Consider the following 24617-nt stretch of genomic DNA (forward strand, 5'->3'; position numbering starts at 1 on the left):
AACACGTGTTTGAACCACCCAGATCCACCTACATGTGGATTTTTGGGTAAATACATTAAGTACTGTAAATATATTTTCTCTTATTTTCTGAATATCACTTTTTGTCTCTAACTTAGCTTACTTTTCTGTAAGAACATCGTATATAATACAAATAGAACGTACAAAATACACGTTAACTGTTCCTATTATCTGTAAAGCTTCATTCTGATCAACACTAGGCTACTAATAGTTAAGTTATGGGGGAGTCAGAAGTTGTACATGCATTTACGACTGTGCAGGGGGTCAGCGCCCCTCACCTCTGCCTTGTTCAAGGGTCAACTGTACTCGTTTTTTTTTTAATGTTTGTTTATTTTTGAGAGAGACAGAGACAGAATGCGAGTGGGTTAGGGGCAGAGAGAGAGGGAGACACAGAATCCGAAGCAGGCTCCAGGCTCTGAGCTGTCGGCACAGAGACCGATGCGGGGCTCGAACTCATGAGCCATGAGATCATGACCTGAGGTGAAGCCAGATGCTCAACCGGCTGAACCACCCAGGCACCCCTGTACTCGTTTTAATCTTAAGCTATCTTTAAGAGAAAAAAATGACAGCCCCATGTCTGACCGATGCATCTTAAGCACTGAAAATCTCACCAGTGCCAAAAATTTCACCAGTGCCAAACGATTTCTATACAAGTTCTGCATCAATACAGATTTAGTCAATATGACAATTTCTTGACTAAACATGGACATGGTTCTTTCAACTAATAGCCACTACTATCTGCAAAACGGTGCCAATCAAATACACCTTTAACAAATGAAATTTCAGAGTGATAAAGAATAAAAGGTTATATGGCAAAGGACAAATTTGTATCAGGGTAAGACACACTTCCCTTGGTTTATAATGAGACGTTAGCTTTCGCATCAAAACTTACTTTCATAAACTTCTGCTCTACAGTGAATAGGGTTATAACAAGATTCTAGTTTATTTCTAGAGTGTGCTGATTAATAGCTTTCAAACTATTCTAAAATAGGTCAAAAACACTTAAGTGAATCACTTGTAGTATCTCAGGGTGGTAGTCACGTTTAGGACATCTTTAAACAAAACGGCATCTGCAAAATAATCCCCGACTAGTAACCCAACACTCAGCACAGTGCACCGACATGCTTCCTTCATGACACCATGCAAAATAAGGGGTATAGAGAACAGTTGGGCATAGATGGAATTTCAAAATAAGGAGTTAAATTAAATTAAAATAGATTATTATAAGTGTTCTCTCTTTCATGGAATTGAAATGGTGGTAGAGAGGAACTGAACATAATACTTTTGTATCTACCTTGATAAAAGGGCCAAAATAATAAAAATACTTATTCTTCTACAATAGAAATAACAACAGGTAACACTCAGAAGTGTTCACTAATCCCCAAGCTAGATCCTACAGATTCCCACATGGGAAATTCAGCAAAATAATAGCTCATAAGAAACACACAAGGAAACGTATCACTGAGTAAGAGTCAGTGTCAGCCACCACCGACAGAACAGATGCAAAGCCCAAGAAGTTCAGATTCAGAAGAGACATTAACTCTACGTGAAATAAAAAAGAAATAAAAGGCAGAAAAATCAGAAAATAGTAAGGGCCATAGTGGATGGCCTGGCAGATTTTCTTACGGGGGAAGGAACACAAAACTTTAATAAAAACTCAGCAAATGCATTACACATCCCAGTGTTTGCGGGGGAGAAGAGCTGGTGTTCTGACAGATTGATCCGAATCACAGATTCCCGGGGGGCAAAGAGCCGAAACGGGAGAAGGAAGTGGCTGCACAGGGAGTGTAGCCTGAGAGGTTCTAACATAGTCCCGCAGGGAGAACGCAGGCGGAGTAACAAAGAAGGGAGAAAAGGCAAGGTCTGAGTGGTTATCAAAAGGCATTTCAAGAACTGATAAAAAGACACGAGCCCACAGGTAGAGGGTGCACATCACAGATCAAGCAGGAAAAAAATGACTGGAAATCCACACCTAGTCCGTAATAAAACTGCGAAACACAGAAGACAGAGAAAAGGTCTCAAAGCTGCCCAGAGAGAAAGGACAGATCACATTCAAAGAAAGACAGGATGAGAGTCAACCTCTCAACAGCAGTAATAAACATCAAAGCTCTGTGAGAGAGCACTTCCTGCCCTGCCCTGTACCCAGCAACACGTCTGTTCAAGCAAGAAAAAGACTATGAGCCACACAGGAGGTCTGAACGACACTGTTAACAACCTTGAATTCATGGGTTTTCATCACACTCGGTGCTCAACAATCCAAGAGGCATTCTCCTCAAGCAAAACCGGAATCTTGACAAAATCTCAGCCTGTGCCGGGTGATGAAACAAGTCAAAACAGAGTCTGAACGACTAGACAACTAGTATCAAATGAACCCTCCAACCACAATTCAGAATTATTTGAGAAATGAACCAAATGGAATACATTTTTAAATCGCCTTATGATCATATATATTTCTACCAAGACAGTGGACCGAATGTTTCCAACAGTCTGCTCACTGAAAACAACTAAAAATGCTGAATAAAACATTTTTTAAACATCTTCTGGAAGGCTTCTATGGCTGGGTGACAAACAAACAAAACCACACCAAAGTCCTGGTCCGGCCGATGCTGGGATGCAGAGAGGGCAGGGAGATGTCAGGTCAGCTGTTACACCCTAGGCCGGAACCACACACACACACACACACACACACACACACACACACACACACACACTGTACAGTGTCACAACCAGCAAAGAAAAGCAAGCCAAAGGACAATGGACACCCAGGACCACAGTTACCTGCATGGAGTAGAGGAGCAGGGGTGGGGGGATGTGACAGGGACACAGACCGGGAAACATCAGCTGTGCTCTTTTCTCTTGGGGAGTAGGATCACAGGTACTCATTTTTTTTACTAAGCATCATAACTTACAAAGGATACATGTATCAGATGTTACCGAGCTAAACAATTAAAAAGAATCGGGGCACCTGGGGGGGGCTCAGTCGGTTGAGCATCTTACACTTGATTTCAACTCAGGTCATGATCTTGCGGTTTGTGAGATCGAGTCCCACGTTGGGCTCTGCACTGAGCGTGCAGCCTGCTGGGGATTCTCTCTCCCCTTCTCTCTGCTCGCACTCTCTCTCAAAATAAATAAACATTTAAAAAAAAAGAAAGAATCAGGGCGCCTGGATGGCTCAGTTGGTTGAGCATCCAAATTCAGTGATCAAGTCATGATCTCACAGTTCATGAGTTCAAGCCCTGTGACAGGCTCTGTGCTGACATCTCGGGGCCTGGAGCCTGCTTTCAATTCTCTGTCTCCCTCTCTCTTCCCCTCCCTCGCTCCCTCCCTCTCTCTCTCTCTCAAAAACAAACAAACATTTTTAAAAATTAAAAAAAAAAAGAATCAATGTTATCAAATTCTGAACCCCTTAAATGGGTCCTTAAAATGGACTCATTTAGCTTGGAACTCAGTGAAAATATAAGTATGCACATATGTATACATCTTATTTATTTGAATCAAGTATTAAAGATTTTAGAAATTACAGAATGGGTGTCATATGGCTCTGAGGCCTGTATAAGATAATTTATCTCAGAACTCAGTGACAATTTCCACACTCAAGTTCTTACAAAATATTTCAATTCCATTCTCAGTTGAATAGACCTTGGCTATAAATAGCTGAAGGGCCAAGATTGCATTCACTGTGTGTGTGCAGGCGCGTGCACGATTAAGCAGGAGAACGTTCTGAATTCCTAACTGATTTTGCAACAGCGCAACGAAGGCTGCTCCCAAGGTGGGTGCTGCCCGCGCAGGAGAACACGCGGATTACCTGGAACAGCCCCGGAATGTCCACACGCGCAACAGGACAGATGCTGCACTCGAAGTGACCACAGGAAGTCAAATGAATAGACAAGTACTTACTGAAGCAGCAGGGCAAAAATCATACTATTTCCAAAACAAATGGAAGTACAAATACATCCATTTTTTCCCATAAGTGGATAACATTACATGTTTTACGTATTTTACGCACAGCCTGCGCTACGCGCCAGCATTTGACAGGCGAGCCTCCCCCTCCGTGAGCAGAGCTGTGCTTCCCTCCTCAGGGTGGATGCGAACATTGGAAACCCGGAGGAGTGTATTAACCAAGCTTTTCCCGACAGACCTCTGCCACGGTTCCACTTTCCGTCTTGTTACTGCCACGCTCCAAGGAGCGTCCTGTACCTACACGTGTGTGAATCTCACCTCTTTAGAATAAGCCCCTGGAAGGAGAATTATTGGTTTGAATATCAAATTGCCAGTATTCGACTGTTTTTACTTATAAAGCTGCCAGCGGTGCCACATCCCAACCGGAAGGACAGGGCCATGCTCGTGGCCCCTCCCGTACCTGCCGATCAGGAGCTGTGACAACTAACAGCATTCTCCTCCGCCCCTCTGTCCTCCTCCCCTGTAGTCTGAGTGCCGCCTTTACCTCCCTCTGTTTCCTGTCACTTAGGCCTGAAGACACCGGCTTGGATGAGCCATCGACACGGGGAAGGGGTGGGATTACAGCTACACTTGTATTTCTTTTAAAATACAGGTACTTGGGAGAATATTACAAAATTATATGCGAAATGAAAGTAATTATTAGGGGAGAGATACTTTAAGTGATGCTTTAGAATATTTTCGGGACTGTCTAAAACTGTATAACTAAGTGCAGAAGGTTAAAAAGAGGGCAGGCTGAAGAAGAGAAAGTGTAGGAACAGGAGGAAGCAGAGCGGGGGTGAAGGGGCCGGGAGCTCATGTGGAGAGCACACAGGAAGGCAAGAGACACGCGCCATCCCGGAACGTGCAGCCCCACTCGCGTCGGGACAGGTAAATGGTAAATGCCAAGTGCTCAGAGGTCTGGCGCCGCCTGTGGACTGCCATTCAAACCATGACTGGGCACTTGTGTGGCAGACAATCCTACCTCACCTCATCGGTATTTGAGCGGGTGAGACAGGTAAGCACGCGGAGACTCACGGAGCCGTTAAACGCACAGTGGGCCACTACCGTGTGCACGCTCACTACCTCCTGGGTTTTTTCATAAAGGCCGTTCAACCGAACAACGCAGGCCGCTGCGAGACACGTCCTATGAGTAAGAGAAAACTGGGGCCACACCAGCATGTGAAGTGCTTGTCATCAGAGATACAAGCGAGGCCTCCTACGGGGAACAACTGGGACACCTAGCAATAGTGTGGAAGGAACAAGAACGCCACCAACTGCGAGGTCGGCCTGTAGCGGCCGTGAGCTAATGAGGCCTGTTTGATGAATTCCAGAAATCCATGTCCCTGAAGTAGTCACAGATTTCCTCAGGGGGTGGGTTTTTTCAAGGAAATTATGCCAACAGTGATAAATATCATCTACAAGAGAGAAACACACGATGCAAACCTATCAGCTAACTAAGCTCTCCTGTCACCTCCTTCACTTCGACTCAAAGCTCACCAGATTGCTAAGGGTGAGCTGTGGAAACACAGACGAGGAGCGGTTTGTGATCTAGAAATCATTTTTGCAGTACAAACGGGCCTCCAGCAACCTCAGGTGGAATCTAAAGAGGGCTTCGCTCTTTCCTCTTCGCCAAACGCAAACTCGCTCTTCCCGTGCATCTCCGTATCGTGGTAAACCTTCCCAGGCTCCCGTCAAGTCTGGTACCCCACATTTCCACTGGCATTTCACTGGCCATTTCCAATGGCACTTCCACCCCACGGACAGGAAAACAGACCCAATACCGAGAAACAGCGACCTCAGCCTCCTGTTCTCACAGCCTAGATCTGAGAAGGCGGGACACCCAGTTTTCTCACATTGGGAAGTACATCACCCTACCGTCCTACCACCTTACTTCTGAATGTAACTGAACCTTGCCTCTTTCCTGACACCAGGCACCTGGACGGACACAATCAACCTCTTTCTTCTTTACTTTCGTGCTCCATTTGGAGCATCCTCCCGGTCCTATCAAATCCATCCACTAAAGTTGCCTACACTCACAGCTAGACCTTTCTCTCCCCCATTTCTTGCCTAAATGGCCGAAGAGCCTCCTAACTTGCCTGCAGCCTTAAGACCCATCCAATGCACGACGGACGCTGCCATCACATCAGTGTGATCTTATTTAACAACGAAAATTCTCGTCAAGCCACTCACTACTTAAATTCTTTAAATAGCTCCCTTTATTCTGCAGGAGGAAACCTAGAACCTTCCCTTTTTATGATGTGGGCTGTATCTCCCTCACCCACTTCTCAGAACTTCTGAGCTCGGCTTTAAATGCACCAGGTTTCCTAAAGTACAGCTCTTCCTCATCTACAAAGCTGGGGACTCAGTGACACTTTCCAGACCCCCTGGACTCCACCCACTGGGTTAGCAGACCCTCCTGTGTACGGCCACGTGGCCCGTGACCACCAACAGTAGAGGACTGAACGCAAAGTACCGTGTACAGGAGATCCTCACCCACTGCACCTTCAATCGAATTTAATGTGCAATTCACTTATTTCATCTGTGTTCTTGACCCACAGCAGACATTTAATACATATTTTTATTAAAACAAAACATTACCAAGTGCATTTACCTGCAAAATGGTGTGCAAATGTTGGGATATTATTCAGACCTTTTTTCCCCCCATGCTCATCACTAAAACTAACAAGTATTTGGTCATAAAATTGTGTTGGTTCATTTATGCCACAGGTATTTATTGCCTAATATTTTAAGGGGTAAAAAGCAAGTTACTCAATGTAAAAAAAGTCCATTCTGGCTTTACTGTGCAAATTGTTCTTGAGATTGTGTCAATGTAGCTGGCTCTGACAATAAATTCTACACCCGACAAATCTGTTGATATTCAGGCATGACCATTATACTTGAAACAAAGACAAGCCAGTGGTTGAGTCACTTAGGACTTACAGTCTCCACATAAAAGAAGTGTCTTTTAAGACTTGCCTAAGCATACAAGAATTCACAAAGTGTCAAAAATTCAAAATTTCCCACTGGTTAAAAGACTCTCACTGCCATACTGTGCCAAATTTATTATTTTCCCAAACATTAGATTTAATCTAATTCTAAGATAAAACCATGTAGTACGTAGGATTCAAAGAAACAAAGAAAAAGGTGTATTAAAGTACCCTCCTATACCTGTTGATAGAAGAAATTCAGAGTTGGCTTGTCTTCAGTAAACTGGTTTAGAAATCCTTTTGGCAAATAACGAATTCTCAATTCATATCTAAAAAATAATTCAGAAAATAGAACAATTAGAAAGAAGTAATTTTCTCAACTCATAGTCTGTAATTACAGTATTATTGTGAGTATGACATAACCAATTACTCGAAGTATTATTTTTAAAATAAGGTAAAAAACAATCAGTTTTTAAGCATACGGTTTTAAACCTTTCAGCACAAGAACATGCACGTCTGTGTCTGAAGCTCAGTGATCCCACAAGGAGACAGGACAGGAAAGACATCCAGAAGGCACAGGGCCAGCAGTCACTGTCCCCCACTGGGCCGGGCGGCACCCCCTCACACCTCCTCTCGACGGCTGCCCTGGTGTGCACGGACTCACACAGAATGCATTCTTCTATGCCTGGTTTTTTCTCACTCGCGGCAAATGCTTGTGATGTGGAGCCTAGCTAGCAGCTGAGGGCCGGTCACTGCTGCCCTGTGTGACAGCCCGTATCACCGCAAAAGGCCATCAGAGTTATTCCTACTTTGTGGCCATGATGAGGAAACTGCTATAAACACTCTTTTTTTTCCTCCTCTAAACATAAAATGATGGGGCACCTGGGTGGCTCAGTCGGTTAAGCGTCCGACTTCAACTCAGGTCATGATCTCGCAGTCCATGAGTTCGAGCCCCACGTCGGGCTCTGTGCTGACAGCTCAGAGCCTGGAGCCTGCTTCAGATTCTGTGTCTCCCTCTCTCTCTGCCCCTCCCCCATTCATGCTCTGTCTCTCTCTCTCTCTCTCAATAATAAATAAACATTAAAAAAAATTAAACATAAAATGATTTAGTCGCTCAGGAAGCCAAGCTTCAAGAATGGTCGAAACAAACGAACTTCACCAGAATGCTCTCTCACTCGTGTCTTCTGGTGAACATACGGACACACCTCTGCTGGGAAAGGGGGGGGGGGGACCAGGAGCAGAGCCCCTCGATCACAACACACACACATCTGTGTCCACAGATGCCGCCCGTCAGGGAGCTGAAGAAGCCACACCGTCCTACCAGCAGCATGGGCACTCTGTTTCCCCACACCCTCACCTCTGCCTGGTACCTGCATTTTAGTCCGGGACACCTTCTGCGGGAGGGAGGTACAGTGTGGACCGGACCGGCACATCCCGATGGATGATGAGATGGGGCACACCCTCATCCGATGACGGGCCATTCTGGAGACCTTTTGTGAAACGTCTGTTTTGTCTAAAGGGTTGTGGGCCTCCCCTCCCTGACCCCCAGCTGACCTGTGGGCATTCTTCAGGTATTCAGAGTGGGAGACCACCGTTAGACCGCCCAGTATGTTCTGCCACTCCACAGCTGCCTTTCACTCTCCTGACGGTTATCTTTTAAAAATTACCTTTTTGATATTTATTTATTTTGAGAAAGCATGCACGTAGGGGACAGGCAAAGAGAGAGGGAGTGGGGGGGGGAGAGAGAGAGGGGGAGAGAGAGAGGGGGGGAGAGAGAGAGAGAGAGAGAGAGAGAGAGAGAGAGAGAGAGAGAGAATGAATCCCAAGCAGGATCTGTGCCATCAGTGCAGAGCCCAACGCGGGTGGGGCCTGATCTCAGGAACCGTGAGATCATGACCTGAGCCAAAATCAAGAGTCAACGCTTAACCGACTGAGCCACCCAGGCACACCTAAAAATTATTTTTAAAATGTTTTCATTTTAATGCTATCTTTTGAGGAACAAAGTTCATAATTTTTATGCAGCCCTATTTATTCTTTTCCTTTTTAGTAAATTCTTTAAGTGTTTTGTTTATAAGATATTTGCCTACCCAAAGGTTATAGAAAGATCTGGGGCTTTTTCCCTAAAGTTTTAGTAATCGATCTTTAAAAAATGTAACAGGCTCACAAGGAAAACACACAAAGTAATAAATACGATGATTTTGGTTCAGTTAAGGGTGGAAAAAATGCATGATACACATACACAAGTTCTGCTAAAAGTTTTAAGTGTCCATCTTATTAAAATACACAATCGCCAAACGATCAGGTTCACGTCGACTTCTACTCTCGGAAAGAGGTCAATCATTTACTACAGATATTCTATAAGGGGCAACTGTTCGTGGAAACGCAACAGATTCCATTTATTTTTAACTCAGGACTTAGCAGGTGCTTTACATGCGCTATTTCTCTTAATGCACACGACATTCGGAGAACAGAAGTGTCATGATCTAGGCAGGTGACGCTCCGTGGGAGGAAGCAACAGGCTCCGACACCGGAGGCTTCTGCTGTTAGTGCCTCCCATTCTAACAGAGAGGAAACGGACCCCAGGTCAAACGCTGGGCAGCCTGGCTGCATATTCATGCTGTTAACGTCCAGCATCCCGATGCTGATGCTGACGATGTCTAACGGACAAGGGCCACTCAGGATCTGACAGAAATTGCGATAAGCATTTGACCCACAGGCTTCTTTCAGTCAGCACCAGCCCTGAGAGGAGCAGAGAACGTGGGCTCTGCACTGGGGCTGCCTGGGCTGGGCGTCTGGCTCCGTGGCCCACTGCTGACCGCCACGGCCCTCCCACACCTCGGTGTCCTCACCAGCCCTCAGAAAGTTTATATGCAATATATGCTCAAATTCAGACAGCAAATACACAGGTATCTACAAGATGGCAGTAAAAGTGACACAGACAAATAGGCACGGTGAGGGGAATGACACGTGATAAAGTATTATTTTGCAAAGGGTGACCAGCAAAGGACACTCAGATCCAGAGACATCTTAATGAAGATCTGAAGGGAGGAAGGGAGTCATGCAATCACGTGCAGGGACAGGAGTTCTAATACGATGCAAGGGGGTGCACGAAGGCCCTGAGGCTGGAGGATGTGTGGGAAGGCAGACACAGCTGGGCCCGCTGGGCGCAAGCAGTGAGTAGAAGAGCAGGACCGGGAGGTGGCAGATCACAGAGGACCCTGCACGTCGTGCTTGTGGGGCTCGGAGCACTGTGAGCACAGCAGTTGAGTCACAGGACGTCTATTTCTCTGACCAGACAGGCGACAGACAGTGTGTAGGACCGGCCAGGGGACCCGGGGGAAGAAGCAGGAGGCCCGGAGGCGAGTGCAGCACTCTGGCTGAAAAGGAAGGGCCTTCTGTTTTCACCGGTGGGGAAAGAGTTTCAGGGACTCGGGTAACGGGCCGAGGTCCCAGGGCTATGAAGAAGCAGACGGGGATCCCTGTACAGCAGTCCATGCAGGAATGCCCCAAAGCAGAACGAAACTGATAGAAGGCACTCGCGGCTCCGAAACCACAGAGACGCCCACTGCTCTTACTCTGCGGAGGCCAGCAAGCTCATCAGGTTGTCAAGCGGATTCTGACCACTGCTTTACTGCGCCCACCCAGCACACCCGCCCCACGGCCCTGCTGACGACGCACAGCCCAGCACACCTAGCCCAGGGTCCTGACTACGTGCAGCCCAGCACACCTGCCCCACGGCCCTGACTACACGCAGGCCAGCACACCTGCCCCACGGCCCTGCTGAGACTGCCCGAGGTCTCCTGATGTAATGGCATCCCTTCACTCCGCCTCTGTCCTTAAACCACAGGGCCCAACACCCACAGCCGACTGGCCCACGAGTTCGGACATCCCTACTCCCATCTCTTCTGTGAAACTCACCTCTTTCTCGAACCTTCTGCCACTATTTTAAGAGACTGGCTGCATCCCGAGACGCATGTCCATTATTCTGCTATGTGCCACTCCATGGACTTCTGAAGAGCAGCTAAATATAACACGCCCCAAATAAAATCATCTTTTTTCCGCTTCTCCTAAGTAATAATTTCCTATGAAGGCCACTGACACTAACCTCCCCTCAGTCTTACCACCAACAATGAGCACCAAGATACCCACAAGCTAACCAAGTAATGGTGAGGAGGAGTGGGAAGTGTTTGGAGAAAGAATCTGTTAAGCTTGATACTGAGAAAGGTTAGCCTGTCTGTGCGTAGTGACACAAAGTACAATTTCCAGAAACAACACAGATATCGTAAGCTCTTTCTTACAACACACTTCCAATTTAAAAATCCTCAAAGGAGGGGCACGTGGGTGGCTCGGTCGGTTGAGCGTCTGACTTTGGCTCAGGTCATGATCTTGCAATTGACAAGTTTGAGCCCCGCGTCGGGCTCTGTGCTGACAGCTCAGAGCCTGGAGCCTGCTTCAGATTCTGGGTGTCCCTCTCTCCCTCCCCTCTTCCACTTGTGCTCTCTCTCTCTCTCTCTCTCTCTCTCTCTCAAAAATAAATAAACATTAAAAACAATGCTTAAAAAAATTCTCAAAGGAAGGACAGGAACAGAAATTCATCCTTAGACAAAAATTATAGCAGTAATAGCTGTGAGAAAGAATCATCAACGATATCGAGAATACAGGGTAAAAATACAATGAGAAACAGTATCCACACAGTCTCAATCTATCTCCCCAGAAGAGTATTTCTTAATTTCAGAGGAAAAAACAGCAACTTTACAGTGGGGAAACCTGGCCACTACCTTAAACCAAATGATCCCAGTTAAAAGCACCTGTAAAAAGCAGTCACATCCTGACAGGATGCAGTGGGACGGGTACAAAAGCTTAGAATTCTGGCCCAAAACACATAACCTCAATACAACCATGAAAAAAGCCCTAGATGAACCTCAATTGAAGGACACGGTACAAATAACCAGCCAGGATTCTTCAAAAGTGTCAGGGTCAGGAAGGACATAGAGAGACTGAGGAACTGTCCCAGATTAGAGGAGACTCGAGGAGTCAGAACAGCAACGTGGTTCCTGGACCAGAAAAGGGATGTTATGTGGGACAACCGCGAAATTTGGGTGACATGTGTAGATTCGTTAGTAAGATTCTATCAATGTTTATTTCCTGGCTTCAATGTCAACTACTGTACTATGTTCACGAAAGTTCCGACATTTAGGGAAGCTAGGTGAAGGCACACAGGCCTTAACTATTCTTGCAACTTTGGATACGTATGGAGAATAAAAGAAATTCCACAGGCGCAGACTAACTGTTCCGTAACCACGGCGATAACCCACCAGAACCTCTCTCCAAGCAGCCTGGCCAGTGTCAGCCGGCAGCCGCAGACCCACTGGAAACTATCTTCCAGCTGCCCGTGTTCGGTGCAGAAGCATCCGGTAAGTGTCTAATTAACAGAGCAGCAAATTGGAAGCGCATCCGTGTTTTAAAGGTGTCACTTCCAAACCTGTCAGAGTGCTCCTGTACTTACTGTCTTTCTGCTTTAAACCCTCCTAAGAACTCTTGCTGAATGCAGGATTACAACGAAAGACTGGCTTCTTAAAAGAAGGCGTATGCAGGGGCGGTGTTATTTCAAGACAACATAGAAAACTACCGAATACAATCTAAAGCTTCCTAAACTATCATTATTCATTTTCATTGGTCTTCTTTGGAAAATGATGCCTCTCCTCTCTCCTGCAGAGTGAGTGGCTTGCGCAGCAGCGAACAGGACAGCGCTAAGCAGGCTGCTAAGCAGGAGGGCAGCAACCTCGGCTCACTAACAATGACGAGAATGTTCCTCCTCACTCACTTGACAAAGCCCCAAATACTTCCTCAAATGCCAAGCGGGCCGTCTCTTAGACTTGGATTCAACATCAGAAGGATTGGGCTGTTCCCCACCCCCCCGGGTGCCCTGACAGGCTATTTGTATCCGATTAGCCCACTCGGATGCCCAACAGCCACCCTACACAGGTGGCTCCAGATAAGTGAAGTTTAGTTACCAAAATGTGATTAACTAGAATGATCTAGGGACAGAACTTTCAAGCTGAAATCTCTCAAAACTGCAGGACACCGTTTGCCACAGTATATGCTAGTACGACAACCGCCACGGAAGCGTTTTTTTTGGCAGACTCCAGATCCTAACAGATATTACCTGCTCCACTGGGACCTCCCTCGACAGGGACCTCCAGGCCTCCTAGGGACAGGGGAGCCAGCTCCTGCTTCCTCCTGGACAGACTGGGCAGGAAGCAAGGCAGGTAGGAACCCGAGTCTTCTAAGGGGCTGACTTTTCGAGCCCTGCCTCAGAACCCGATGGGTCAGCACGAGTCCCGATGGGGCCTTCAGGAGACCGGGGGGAGGGGGGCAGGACACTCCCCTCGGGGAGGCTCTGCACTATTGCCCTCTGGTCCTTTATCTTACCCAACCGATGAGATCCCCAACGATATTCCTTTAGGGTTTTCTTTTCTTTTCACATTATAATTATCAGGCTGTTATGTCATTTTCTGGGACTTCCTTTTTTTTTTTTTTTAATTGAGGTAAAATACACATGACAAAAAAATTAACCTTTTTAACGCATACAGTTCAGTGGCACTTAGTGCACTCACAACAGTGTCACGGGAGACTCGACTCTGCCACACGAGGCTACACGGCTAAGATTCACCCACAAGGCTACACGTCCCTACAGTTCATTCATTTTGACCTGCGTGACATCCTACGTCTGCGGCCCAGCACGGAAACCTGGAGTCTCTCAGGGACAAAATCTGCAGGGGAACTGCAGCCCTGCAGAGTGTGTGCTGCCCGTCTTCCAGCTGCGGCCCAAACGGATTTACCCGTTTACCTTCTCTCACCAGCAGCACAGGCAAACACCCTGTTGGAGCCACCACCTCTCCCGCTACTGACACTGTCCACAACTCACTTTCTGCCAACCAGTGTGGACCTTGTGGGCTAGGTCCCCACCCCCCTGATCGCCACCCCCCGATCACTGGCCAAACTTGTTTTCTCCTTTACGACAACGCCTTCACGTCCCTTGCCCGTGGACTGAGTTGCCTGCAACTCTCATACTAATCAGAAGAGCATCATCCTTTGTAAATTACAAACGTGACAAATACCTCCTCTCAGCTGCAACTTGCTTCTGCACTTTTACAAATACACCTTTTAATACACAGAGGCTCTTCATCTCAACGAAGTTAAATTTGCTACTCTTTCCTTTTCCAGAGAACGTCTTTGGGGTTATTAAATCTTCCTCCTCCAGGACCAGCAGTACATTCGTATTTTTCATTAAGCTTTTTTCTCCCCTGGTCCGTCTTCAGTGGGTCCCTGTGTGTTGCTTGAGGCAGGATCTATTTTGTGGTTATTCTTCCCACCAGGACAGCCACGTATCCCACCAGCCCTTCCTGTCCCCAGCGGCCAGCCACGGCACCACTGGAAGGTCCCCCTGCCTGACACAGCTACACCCACACAGCGTGCCACAAGCTGGCTTGTGTTGAAAGACCTCAGGACCCGGGTGAGCAAGCTTGTGTCTCAGGGTTACTGAACAGGAGGAACAGATCCTACGGCAGATAGCATGAAAACAAATCGATGTTCAAAAACTTCCCAAGAATGGAAACTGACGCCCAATTATTCCGGGGAGTCCTAGCACTTTCATTCGAAGAACATCTTCCTTCTCAGAACTAAAGCCAGGAGTGCAGCTGTCCTCACAAAGCCACCTACGAACTGAGAGAAGGTCCCTGCTGGCAAGGGGGAAAGGTGATCAAAAATGTTCTGTCTCTGGTGCTTACATACCTTAACAGGAGCAGAGAAGAAAGAGCTGAGCACACGGACTCAATTGCCTACTCTGCCGTATGATCTCAAGGAAGTTTTTTCAGCCTCTCTGAACCACAGCTGTCTCACCAGTAACATGGCAAAAGGTGAGTACCCACCTGAAAAGACTACCATAGGAAGAACGAACTTGGGGAAAGTAAGCCAGGCGCTTAGCACAATGTCCACCACATTGTAAGCAATGTGTGTTACTGTGAAAACACGGTTATTCACACAACCTACAACTGTTCATCCCTAGATGAACACAACTTACTGTCCCATCAAAGTGCTCTGCCTCTAGGTTTATTTTACATTTCCACTACCACTAATTCCATTCTCACTTGAAGTGTTTATGAGGCGCCTCCTATATACCAGGCACGACCAACTAGAAACTAGGAATAGAGCAGCAGGTGAGACAAAGTCCCTGAGGGAGAGAAAGGTCATCAGGTGGGCAGGCCCTAAAGACAGAACGGTCGGGGAAGACACAGGCCGAGAGCGGACAGTGGACACCGGTCTGAACGATGGGAGGCCCACGCGGTGACGGAAACGACAGGGGAGCACGTTCAGCAGAGTCACACGAAGCACAAAGTCTCATTCGAGAACCAGAAGGAGCCGTGGGGCTGCGGCAGAGCGAGCGGAAAGTTCTCCAAGACAAAGGAAAGGTGGGCCGAGGCCGGTGCTATTCAGCAGGCCAGGAAGCTGGCGGCAGAGAGGATCCAATGAGACCCCGACCAGGCAGCGAGGAAGAGACGACACTGAAACGTGCGGCCGCTTGAGCGGACGAAGGGAACGAGAGCGAGAGGAGATGGGGCTGAGAGATGATCGGGAACTGTGGAGTTGGCTCCAGGTGTGACGAGGTGCTACTGGAAGCTTCTGCGGGAGTGAGTTTCATACTCCACTGGATGCTTGTGTTTTTAAAGACTCTTGAGCAAACCCCGTAAGCTCTACCTTAAAAAAAATCGCCCTACAACCGCTTCTCACTCCATCACTACTCCCCCAGGCCACCTGCTTTTAGGATTTTTGCCTGGGCTACGGCAATAACCGGCTTATGGGTTCCCTGTGTCTCTCCTATTAACGTGTGAATTTGATGCCAAAGGCAGGTCTACAGAGAGAAGGAAGAGGAAAAGAGGTCACTGGAGCAGTCCAAAATTTAAATGCTGGGCAGAGGACAGACTGTTTTTGCTTTACACATTCTGAGAAGTATCTTCAGGGGCCCATCTGTTTCTGTAGTGATTCTTGTAGAACAAGCCTTTTATTATTATGTAGTTGCCCTCCACATCCCTATTAATGCTTTTCTGTCTTCAAACTTTTTTCATAGGATATTAATAAAACAATACCAATCCCCTTGCCCCCCTTCTCCCACCTAGTTAGCAGGAAGGGAAATTCTTTTCTTTTCTCTTCTCTTCTCTTCTCTTCTCTTTTCTTCTCTTCTCTTCTTTTCTACCCATCCACCCACCCACCCACCCACCCATCCATCTAAATGAGGTTGAAGAGAACAGAACGGCACTGGATGAAAATCTGAGACCTCGGCGTACTAGTGAGGTCGGGTATGATTTTGTGAAGCACGTACGTAGACCTACATGTACGTGGTTCTGAGACACACACACGTGTTTGTGCTGCATCTTAAGGTAAAATGTTTCTTCCTGTAAGTCCCATGAAAATGTCTTGAATGTCACTGTGTTAGGTGTGTCATAAAGAGCAGAGAGCTGGACTGTATTTGTAATCACACCCTAACAGGTTCTGACCACTCACTCCTAGTCTACTTGACCTTCTGAAGTCTAGTCTGTGATTTCCCTTCACCCTACTTCCCTTTCTTCCTCCCCTTTTCTTGCCTCCTTTCGATTATGGAGTTTCTCAATACCTACTCACCCACCTACCTGTTACGTTACACAATCTACTTCTAATGTTTTATGGTTGCCCTAATATACAATTTTATTTTTAACATTTTTATATATAATTTTAAAACCCGGCTGACAGAGCCTTAATTCCGATCACCTCTCTTCTGACATACTGGGTTTGACTATCTGGGTTTTACTTTTTTCATATAAAAAATCAGCTTTTACCACTTCATGTGTTTTCAGAGCCAATGCTTATCTGTATCTACCCGATTTTTTTCCTAGCACTCCTTCTTCCAACCGAAACCCTCCTTCAGAGACCATTTTCCTTTCTCCCGAGTGTATTTATAGGAGGTTCCTTTGCTGGTATAGTCTCCGTGGAAAACATCGCTGTCATCCTGCTCTTGAATGGTCACTGAATCTGACAAAAAATACAGGTTGCCGGTGACTTCTTCTCCCCACTTTGCACAGATCACTGCTGTGGAGAACTGTGAATGTGTCCCTGGTTGCTTTAGCATATCTCTTTGTTTTCCTTTGTACACGACTTGACTATAATCCACCAAAGTGTAGATCTATTTTTTTTAACCGTGTTTGGGGTTTTGCATTAATCCTGGTTCTGAGGACTCATGTTATTTGCCAATTCCAGAAAATTCTCAGCCATAATCTCTTTGGGAGTATTTCCTCCTCCTCAGTCTTTTTATCTCCTCCTGGAGCCCCTGTCAGAAATGGGTCTGCCTCCTCAGTTTTCGTGCCGTGCCATTTCCTTTCATATTCTCTACCTGTGCATCTCCCCGTGCTATCTTTTGGGCAGATTTTCTCAGATCCGTGTTTCTGTTGACCAATTTTTCACCTACATCTACCTTGCTATTTAAACCATCCAGTGGTTTCCAGAACTCGAGTTTGGTTCTTTTTCAAATCTACTTGGTTCTCCGTAATAGGCTCCCGTTCCTTACTGACGCCCTAAGTCCTGCCTCCTCTGACGTGAGCACCGACAGGCGGCAGGAAGCCTGGCTCTCCCGACACACCCACAGGCATCACCTGTGCCTCCAACCCATCTCCTTGTCTCCTCTCCTCCCCGCCGCCGTCCACGCACCTTCACCGATCTTAGTGGCCTCGCTACCACTCAGAGTTAAGGTTACAGTTAAGGCTAGGTTCACTTTAAAAGCCTGCACTGGGAAGTCAGCTAAATTCAACTCAAAGCTGTATCCGGAGCTCTCTCTGCAGGTGGAACTTAAATCGAGTCTGTTACCTATCTCCCCTGTCTTTACCTCCTAAGGTCTGTGGAGAGCTATGAGAAATAAACATTTTACGAACTGCAAATGTACAGACTATAAAGAGCACACGGTGGGCCCGGTGCCAGGCTGCGGCAGCCACTCCCATCAGCATCAGGTTCAGCACTCACTGTGTTCGGTGAAGTTCTACCTCGCCCAGTCTTTGAGGGTTCAGGCTCCACGGAACAGAGTAGTGCCCACTCAACTTTACTTGAAATTAGGCCAAGTAAACTGGCTTAAAAGAACAGAAACAGAGCTTGTCAATTCAGATGCTTGCATTCGACACAACATTTGACCGAGCACTAGGGACATCATGATGATGAAGTACGCCTCCGACGTGTTGGTACAGGAAGGCGACGGAATTATGTTCAATAAAAATACCTGCAGGGATACCTAACTTTTAGGTATTCATAGCTTTTACACACTTATTGGACTGACTGGCTGAATAATGGAGGTCAGATCTTTGCTAGCCATCGATGTAACCCCATCAAACTGCATTATCGTGGGGTATCTTGTTAGCTCGGTCGGTTCCGGCTATTTGAAAAACATGAAAACACAAGGATATTTCTTTGGTAAACTGTAGCTAGGATTAGATTTTTTCGACTAGAGATTATTAACCTAAACATATTTGTTTTTCGTTTAAAACGTCTCCTCCAAACAACTCAGGTTGTCGGACTGAAAGTGACCGGCCCTGAAGCTCCCCCCTTCCCCCACCCCCCGATCCATAACCGCCTTTACTCCCACAGCAGCATCCACAAAACGAAGGCGCCTGTGGAAGGAGCCCATCTTTGCAAGTTATACTTCTCTCAAATAAAGTGTATTACATGTACAATGTCCTACTAACAAGCTGCTTTGCGTAACAGTGGAAAAAATTACTAGGAGAGAACACAGAGAACTCTTTAATTCACTTTGAATCACGTCCGTTTCGCTCAGGTCCGTCCGAGTCACGAACATCAAACGTGCACCCACTCTTTTTGGGGGAGCTTGTGGGTTACCGGGCCCCGTGGAGCAAGCCGTGCCGCCCACCAGGGAGGTGATCAGGTGCACACGAAGTCCTGCTGTACGAGAGGATGCGGACAGGACGGAAAGGAAAAGAACAGGGGGCGGAGTTCTCAGAGCTGAGGCCGACCCAAAACAGTCCCCGACGGGAGAAGCGTGACCGGCCCCAGGCCGTCCCCACAGAGCCCAAAGTCCATAGTGCCACAAAGACAGACTGAACAGAGATCTAGGAGAGGTCGCTGGTTAATTATTACCAGCCAGTTTTATTTCGACAGGAGTCGTGATTACAAGCAGTATGAAAATTAAGCAAAGACATTCACCCTCTCGTGTGTGATTTAATATGCAAAACAAATCAAGCGTGAGTCACACCAAAGTAGGGACGCGATCTTACTTCCACTCCTCTGGTGGGTGTGCAAGTTCATACTTCTCCCTCACATTGGAGACACCCATATCCAAATGGAGCCAGTGAACCTCCTCTGACCGCAGGTGACTGAGGCGAAATCCATAGCAGGCCACGTGCTTTACTTTGTGACTGTCCACTATCTTCTGAATGATGCCCTAAAACATACCCCCCACAAAAACGACTGTTATAAACAAAAAAAAAACTGTAGGCTAAAAATTAATGCAATGTTCATTTGTTTTAGTTAGTTATCAGAAATCTTTGGTAAAAGAGTATCAAGTTAAATAAGTCATTTAATTTTTCTTAGGAATCTTGTTTCTCAAATAGTATTTTTATGAACAAGGAAAGTTTTGAAAAAACACAAAAAGAGACTCTTCCGTTTTCTTCAGTGATAAACAAGGCATGGAAACTTAAAATACATTTCTGCAGCTCTAGCTCTGCCCCCCCGCCCCCAAACCTGACAATGTGTCCCAGCCACCCTCTGGGTGTGACTGCTGATAACTAGGCCCGAGGACGGGTTCCACTTTCTGAGCCCAGGACGGCATACTGCTCTAGACCTGATGCAACCTAATGTCATTTCTTAAGAAACACATTTAAGGACATATGATGAAGGCCACAGTTCTGACAATACCGATGATATCTGTGAAGTTATTCAAAATTGGGCCTACCCAATCTGCTACCAACCTCTCAAAGAGCCCCTGAAACCTAACACTCCATGACTTCAGACAGGAAGGCTGCCCAAAGATGAAGCTTATCCTAAACTAGGGAAAGGGAGGGGGCAGCCCGAGTCTTGCCCTGTACCCGCACAGTGTGGAAGTCCACGTGTACACGTTTGAACACGGACGGCACGCGTGGGAACGTAACAGAGGCCATGTGCTGCCCCCACACGAGGGTGTGCTAATCACAGCCCATTGCAATCCTCTCAGTGCTCCAGGCCACTCACAGTTAATGTTGAATGATGCTGACATTAACGTGAAAATCACCGGTCGAGAAAATCAGCATGGTTTTTAAAGACTAGCAATTAACGGAAGGTATCACATTACTTACAACATGAGACACATCTTCAAAGTTCCTACACACACTAAGCGTTTCTATATTAAAGCACGATGCTGTTGACAATACAAATAAGGATGTTCCTATCCCTACTCACGAGAAGACAATTAACACACACTATATGCAAAACCCATCAAGGACGCAGTGCGTCCACACTAAAGGCAACAGGTGGCACCTGTCCGTGGCCAGGCTCCCGGGAGAAGGTTGTGTATCAGGCACGGGAGAATGGTAGGGAGGAGGAAACGTGTCATCGGGGAGAAAGCATGGACAGAGGCCTGGGCTGGAGGTCGCTCCATAAAGAAGACACGCTCTCTGGGGACAGGAAGACCGGGTGCAGCCTAAAGAACTCTGGGCAAAACTGCAAGGGGCATAAATGTCCTTCTTGGCTTTCGGATTCAAGGCCTGGGGTTTGTGATGGGGCCACCGTGAAGGACGCTGCCGCCTGTGCTGCCAGGGGCGCCCAGCCAAGGGGGCAGCAGGAGCCGAAATCCAGCCGGCCCTCTAGTCGGCACATCTTGCGCTCAGGGGTGGGACATCGGCTTCCAGTAGTTCTCTCAGAGGCAACTTCTTCAGCTTCCCCTTGCCGACACGCAAGTCCCTGCTGCACAGGACGGGAGCTGGCGCCTCTTTCAAATTCCCACAAAGGTGCTCTGTGCCCCGGTCCCGACTCTGCCCATCTGCTACCAAGGGCACAGCGACACCAGCTGCCCTCCTCTAAGGCTCAGGTTTAGCACGTCCTCTCGTTAGTCCGCGGCAGCTCGCTGCTACCAGATTCCAGAGCCACTGCTCTCCTGTCAGGGCCCTGGTGCAGGTCCCTCTCTGTTCCCAACCATCTGTCTTGGCAGGTCTATCCTTCCCCTCCAGACACACGCCGGTTCCTACCGCTGTTTGTGCCATCAACCCCGGGGAGAGATCCCGCCCTCCCTGGGTGCCTTCCCTGATGAGCCCCAGCAAAGGTTACCCTGGCGACTTATCAGGGAACAGGGCACCCAGGCACCCACCTGCAGAGAGGCCAGCGTGGACACACCTAGTCCAGAACCGTGGAGCCCAGGGCACAAGCCGGCTCCCAATCTGGAGTTTTACGGCACAGACGCAATTTCAGCCCATTCACTCGATCACACTACCTGAAGACACCCAGAATGACTTCCGGTTTGCTTCTGTGTAACGAGGAGCTCCCATCCCGTAGGGAGCTCCCACCCTAAACAAGTTGTAGCCTTCACTTTCCACTAAGAAAATTAAAAGCAATAAACACACAGACACTTCTATTTCATGTTTTGCTTTTTTATTATGCTCCCATATTGTATTCTATCCTATTTCTCTAGAACTCCTGTAAATCTCATTGCGGACTCAGTCTGAATGGCAGCCAAGGTTAGGAATATAAAAGGACTTACACATTTGATGCTCAGTACCTACACTCAGTAACTTAGATAATTTTGAGAACCAAACATCTGGTTCTGGATAACTGAAAAACAACTTTTAGAACTAAGCATTTAGTAAGGAATGCACAGTCAGAAAAACCTACCCTGCTACCATATGGAAATGTAGGCATATATTATTTCTGGAAAACGTGTATTTAGAAAAGTGACTGTCTCAAGGGAGAAAACAGGACAAGGATTTATAATATACCCCTAACGGCAGCTGAATTAAATTTAAATTCCTCATCCTGACTTTGATGTCCCACGACAATCCTATCCACACTTCACTACTTTGAAAAGGCCGTTGGCTCATCGGTATCCTATCCCAGAACTTGGAAATACGTAATGTTCCTGATTAATTCTCACATTAGATATTCACAGGAAAAGAATTCTTCTTAAGGATGAAAATAAAAGAAGCCAGTGTCTGTATTGTGTTTCTATCTTATCAGGAACATACAGCACTCAGCAGACAGAGCCATCCTACTCCTGGTGGGTAGTTCTTGTCGGTTCCCCAGCTCTGGGGGGCCAGGGGGACTGGACATGCAAACAATACTGCTGTGAACGTGCTTGAAGCTGGCATCACACACGTGCAGAAACAACGCCCAGAAACAGACGCCCTGGGTCAAAAGCTACGAAACGTGTGACATCTGGTAAGTACGGCCAAACCGTCAACCAGTGAAACTATATCAATTGGCACATGACATTAGAGACTGTCCTTCACCTCATGCCAATGCTGGATGAAATCAATCTTGAGTGTTTATCAGTGTGATGGACCACAAGAGGTGGGGGACATTTCACTGTTGTCCTTGATTACACACTAGTGAGATGAGTCTGTGGTTTCGTTTCTAAAAGTTCTTTTTACGATTTTGCCGGGTTCAACTTGGTCACCTACCTATCTTTTGGACAGTGTTCTGGAAAGAAGCAATGACCTTTCCACTGGTCGAAAGAAGTCCTGCAGACCTTTCCTTCGTGTTCATTCGCTCATGAATGTTCGTTCCCTCCCTGGGTCAGTGAGCATGTGCACCTAGTCCGCGTGGCAGCAGCACTACAACGATGGATACGACAGAACCCTTGCCTCCAGAGCCGTAGTCTAGGAGGGAGGTGCCGGACACACGCGTGAGAGTGGCCTGTCCAGTGTGCGGGGAACTGTCTATGTGTCTAGCTGTCTCCCCACTGTCACTTGCAAGGCCTCTATCACGAGAGGAGAGATCTAAAGCCACACACACTGTTCTTAACAGCACACTTCTCTTCACTTCCTGCCAGGAGTCACCAAGTGCAACCATCACTGCTGATTTGTTTGTTACAATGCAGTTATTTTTCTGTGTCTCTCTTTCAGACGCTCTTTACCTCAAGGAAACCAACTGTTCGCTGTGCTCTGTCCTCTGATCCCACCCGCACGGGAGGAGCCTCACTGTCACTCAGTTACCGCAAACAAGGTGCGGAGATCCGAATCCTGCTCTCCAACAGCACTGCCTTCCTCCTGTCGGTTCAGCGCTCACCCAGAAGTCGGCCCCAAAGTCCCCCGAGACAAAGCACACCTGTGCCCATCTGTTCCCTACTACTGCCATAACAACAACCACAAACTTCCGAGCTTAAGATAGCACAAATGCTAGCTTCTCAGTCCTGTAAAATCCTAAGTCCGAAATGGGAATCCCTGGGCTAAAATCAAGGTGTCAGCAGGGATGCACTGCTTTCTGGAAGCTCCAGGCTGGCCTCGTCCAGCTGCTAGAGGCCCCTCTGTGCATGTTCAAAGCCAGCAGCGTTGCGTCCAACCCTTTTACTGCAGCCCCCTCCCTCTGACCACAGCCAAAAAAGGTCTGCAGCTCATAATCTCCGCATCTCAAGGTCCTTAGTGTGGGTCACATCTTCCAAGTCCATTCTGCCATGGAAGGTCCCATATGCCCAGGTTCTGGGGATTAGGACATGGATACCTTTTGGGGCTATTATTCTGCCCACCACAATCACCATCTCTAAGGTTCCGTGACAGAGAATTCTTTCTCGTGCTCTTGCCGTCTCATACTCTTCTTTACGTTGCTTCTGACTCTGTTTCTTTCTTATGGTTTTTCTTTCTAGTTTCTTCCTAGATGATACTATTCCATTAAAGAAATGTTCACGTTTTAAATACATATTCACCTGATCCTCTATCAGAGAAAGTTGACATTTGAGACACACACGAAGCATCAGTGACGACACTTGACAATAAACACTGGAGACCACAAGACTACTGCACACAGAGCCCTTCCGGCAACCATCTGTGCCTGAGCTCAGGGAAGACGGCCTACAGGGCGCCTTCCCCACAGCCGCTGGAGTTCTGAGCACAGCGCAGTGGCTCACAGAGCTCGTAACTGCTGCCGACTCACAGAATCCCAAACCGTCCCTGTGCTTTCCACTCCGATCAGAAAGCTGATTTTAAATTGATCAGAATGGGGGCGCCTGGGTGGCTCAGTCGGTCGAGCATCCAACTTCGGCTCAGGTCACGATCTCGCGGTTCGTGGGTTCAAGCCCCGCGTCGGGCTCTGTGCTGATGGCTCGGAGCCTGGAGCCTGCTTCTGATTCTGTGTCTCCTTCTCTCTCTGCCCCTCCCCCACTCAGGCTCTGTCTCTCTCTTTCTCTCTCTCAAAAATAAATAAGCGTTAAAAAAAACTGATCAGAATATTTCTTTCTACCGTTATTCTTCCCACTACCAGTGTGGTTACAATAATTAGTCCTACTCCGACCAAGGATATTCCGCATTTAGCAAAGTACAGGACTGAGTTTATTGCGTTTGTTTACTCTTGCAGACTCAGGTAACTGAGTGGCTCAGGACGAGTACTGGGACCTCAGAGTGTGCTAGGTAGCTAGAAAAGTGCACTGAGCCCTTTAGTCAACTTTAAGACACTCTGCACATAACAACAATATTGTCCAACAACTCAGCCGCTACTTAATCTGTACTTGCCTAGATTTGGTGTCTG

The 24617-nt window shown here is 47.3% G+C and overlaps 1 protein-coding gene across 11 annotated transcripts in view; it reads right to left on the reverse strand.

Moving 5' to 3' along the window:
• Positions 1-24617, reverse strand: part of PTK2 (protein tyrosine kinase 2) — a 257568-nt gene that overhangs the window by 138036 nt on the left and 94915 nt on the right. For 10 of the 11 annotated variants that reach the window (XM_042973398.1, XM_042973394.1, XM_042973397.1 and 7 more), the window contains 2 exons: positions 19190-19356; positions 7126-7213 (listed from right to left, as the gene is read on the reverse strand). In XM_042973398.1, the coding sequence (XP_042829332.1) occupies positions 7126-7213; positions 19190-19356 (255 nt within the window). The remainder of the gene's footprint in view (positions 1-7125; positions 7214-19189; positions 19357-24617) is intronic. The other variant, XM_042973400.1, reaches the window with a different exon arrangement.

The sequence above is a fragment of the Panthera tigris genome, chromosome F2, assembly GCF_018350195.1.
Source record: "Panthera tigris isolate Pti1 chromosome F2, P.tigris_Pti1_mat1.1, whole genome shotgun sequence".
Classification (NCBI taxonomy): Eukaryota; Metazoa; Chordata; class Mammalia; order Carnivora; family Felidae; genus Panthera; species Panthera tigris.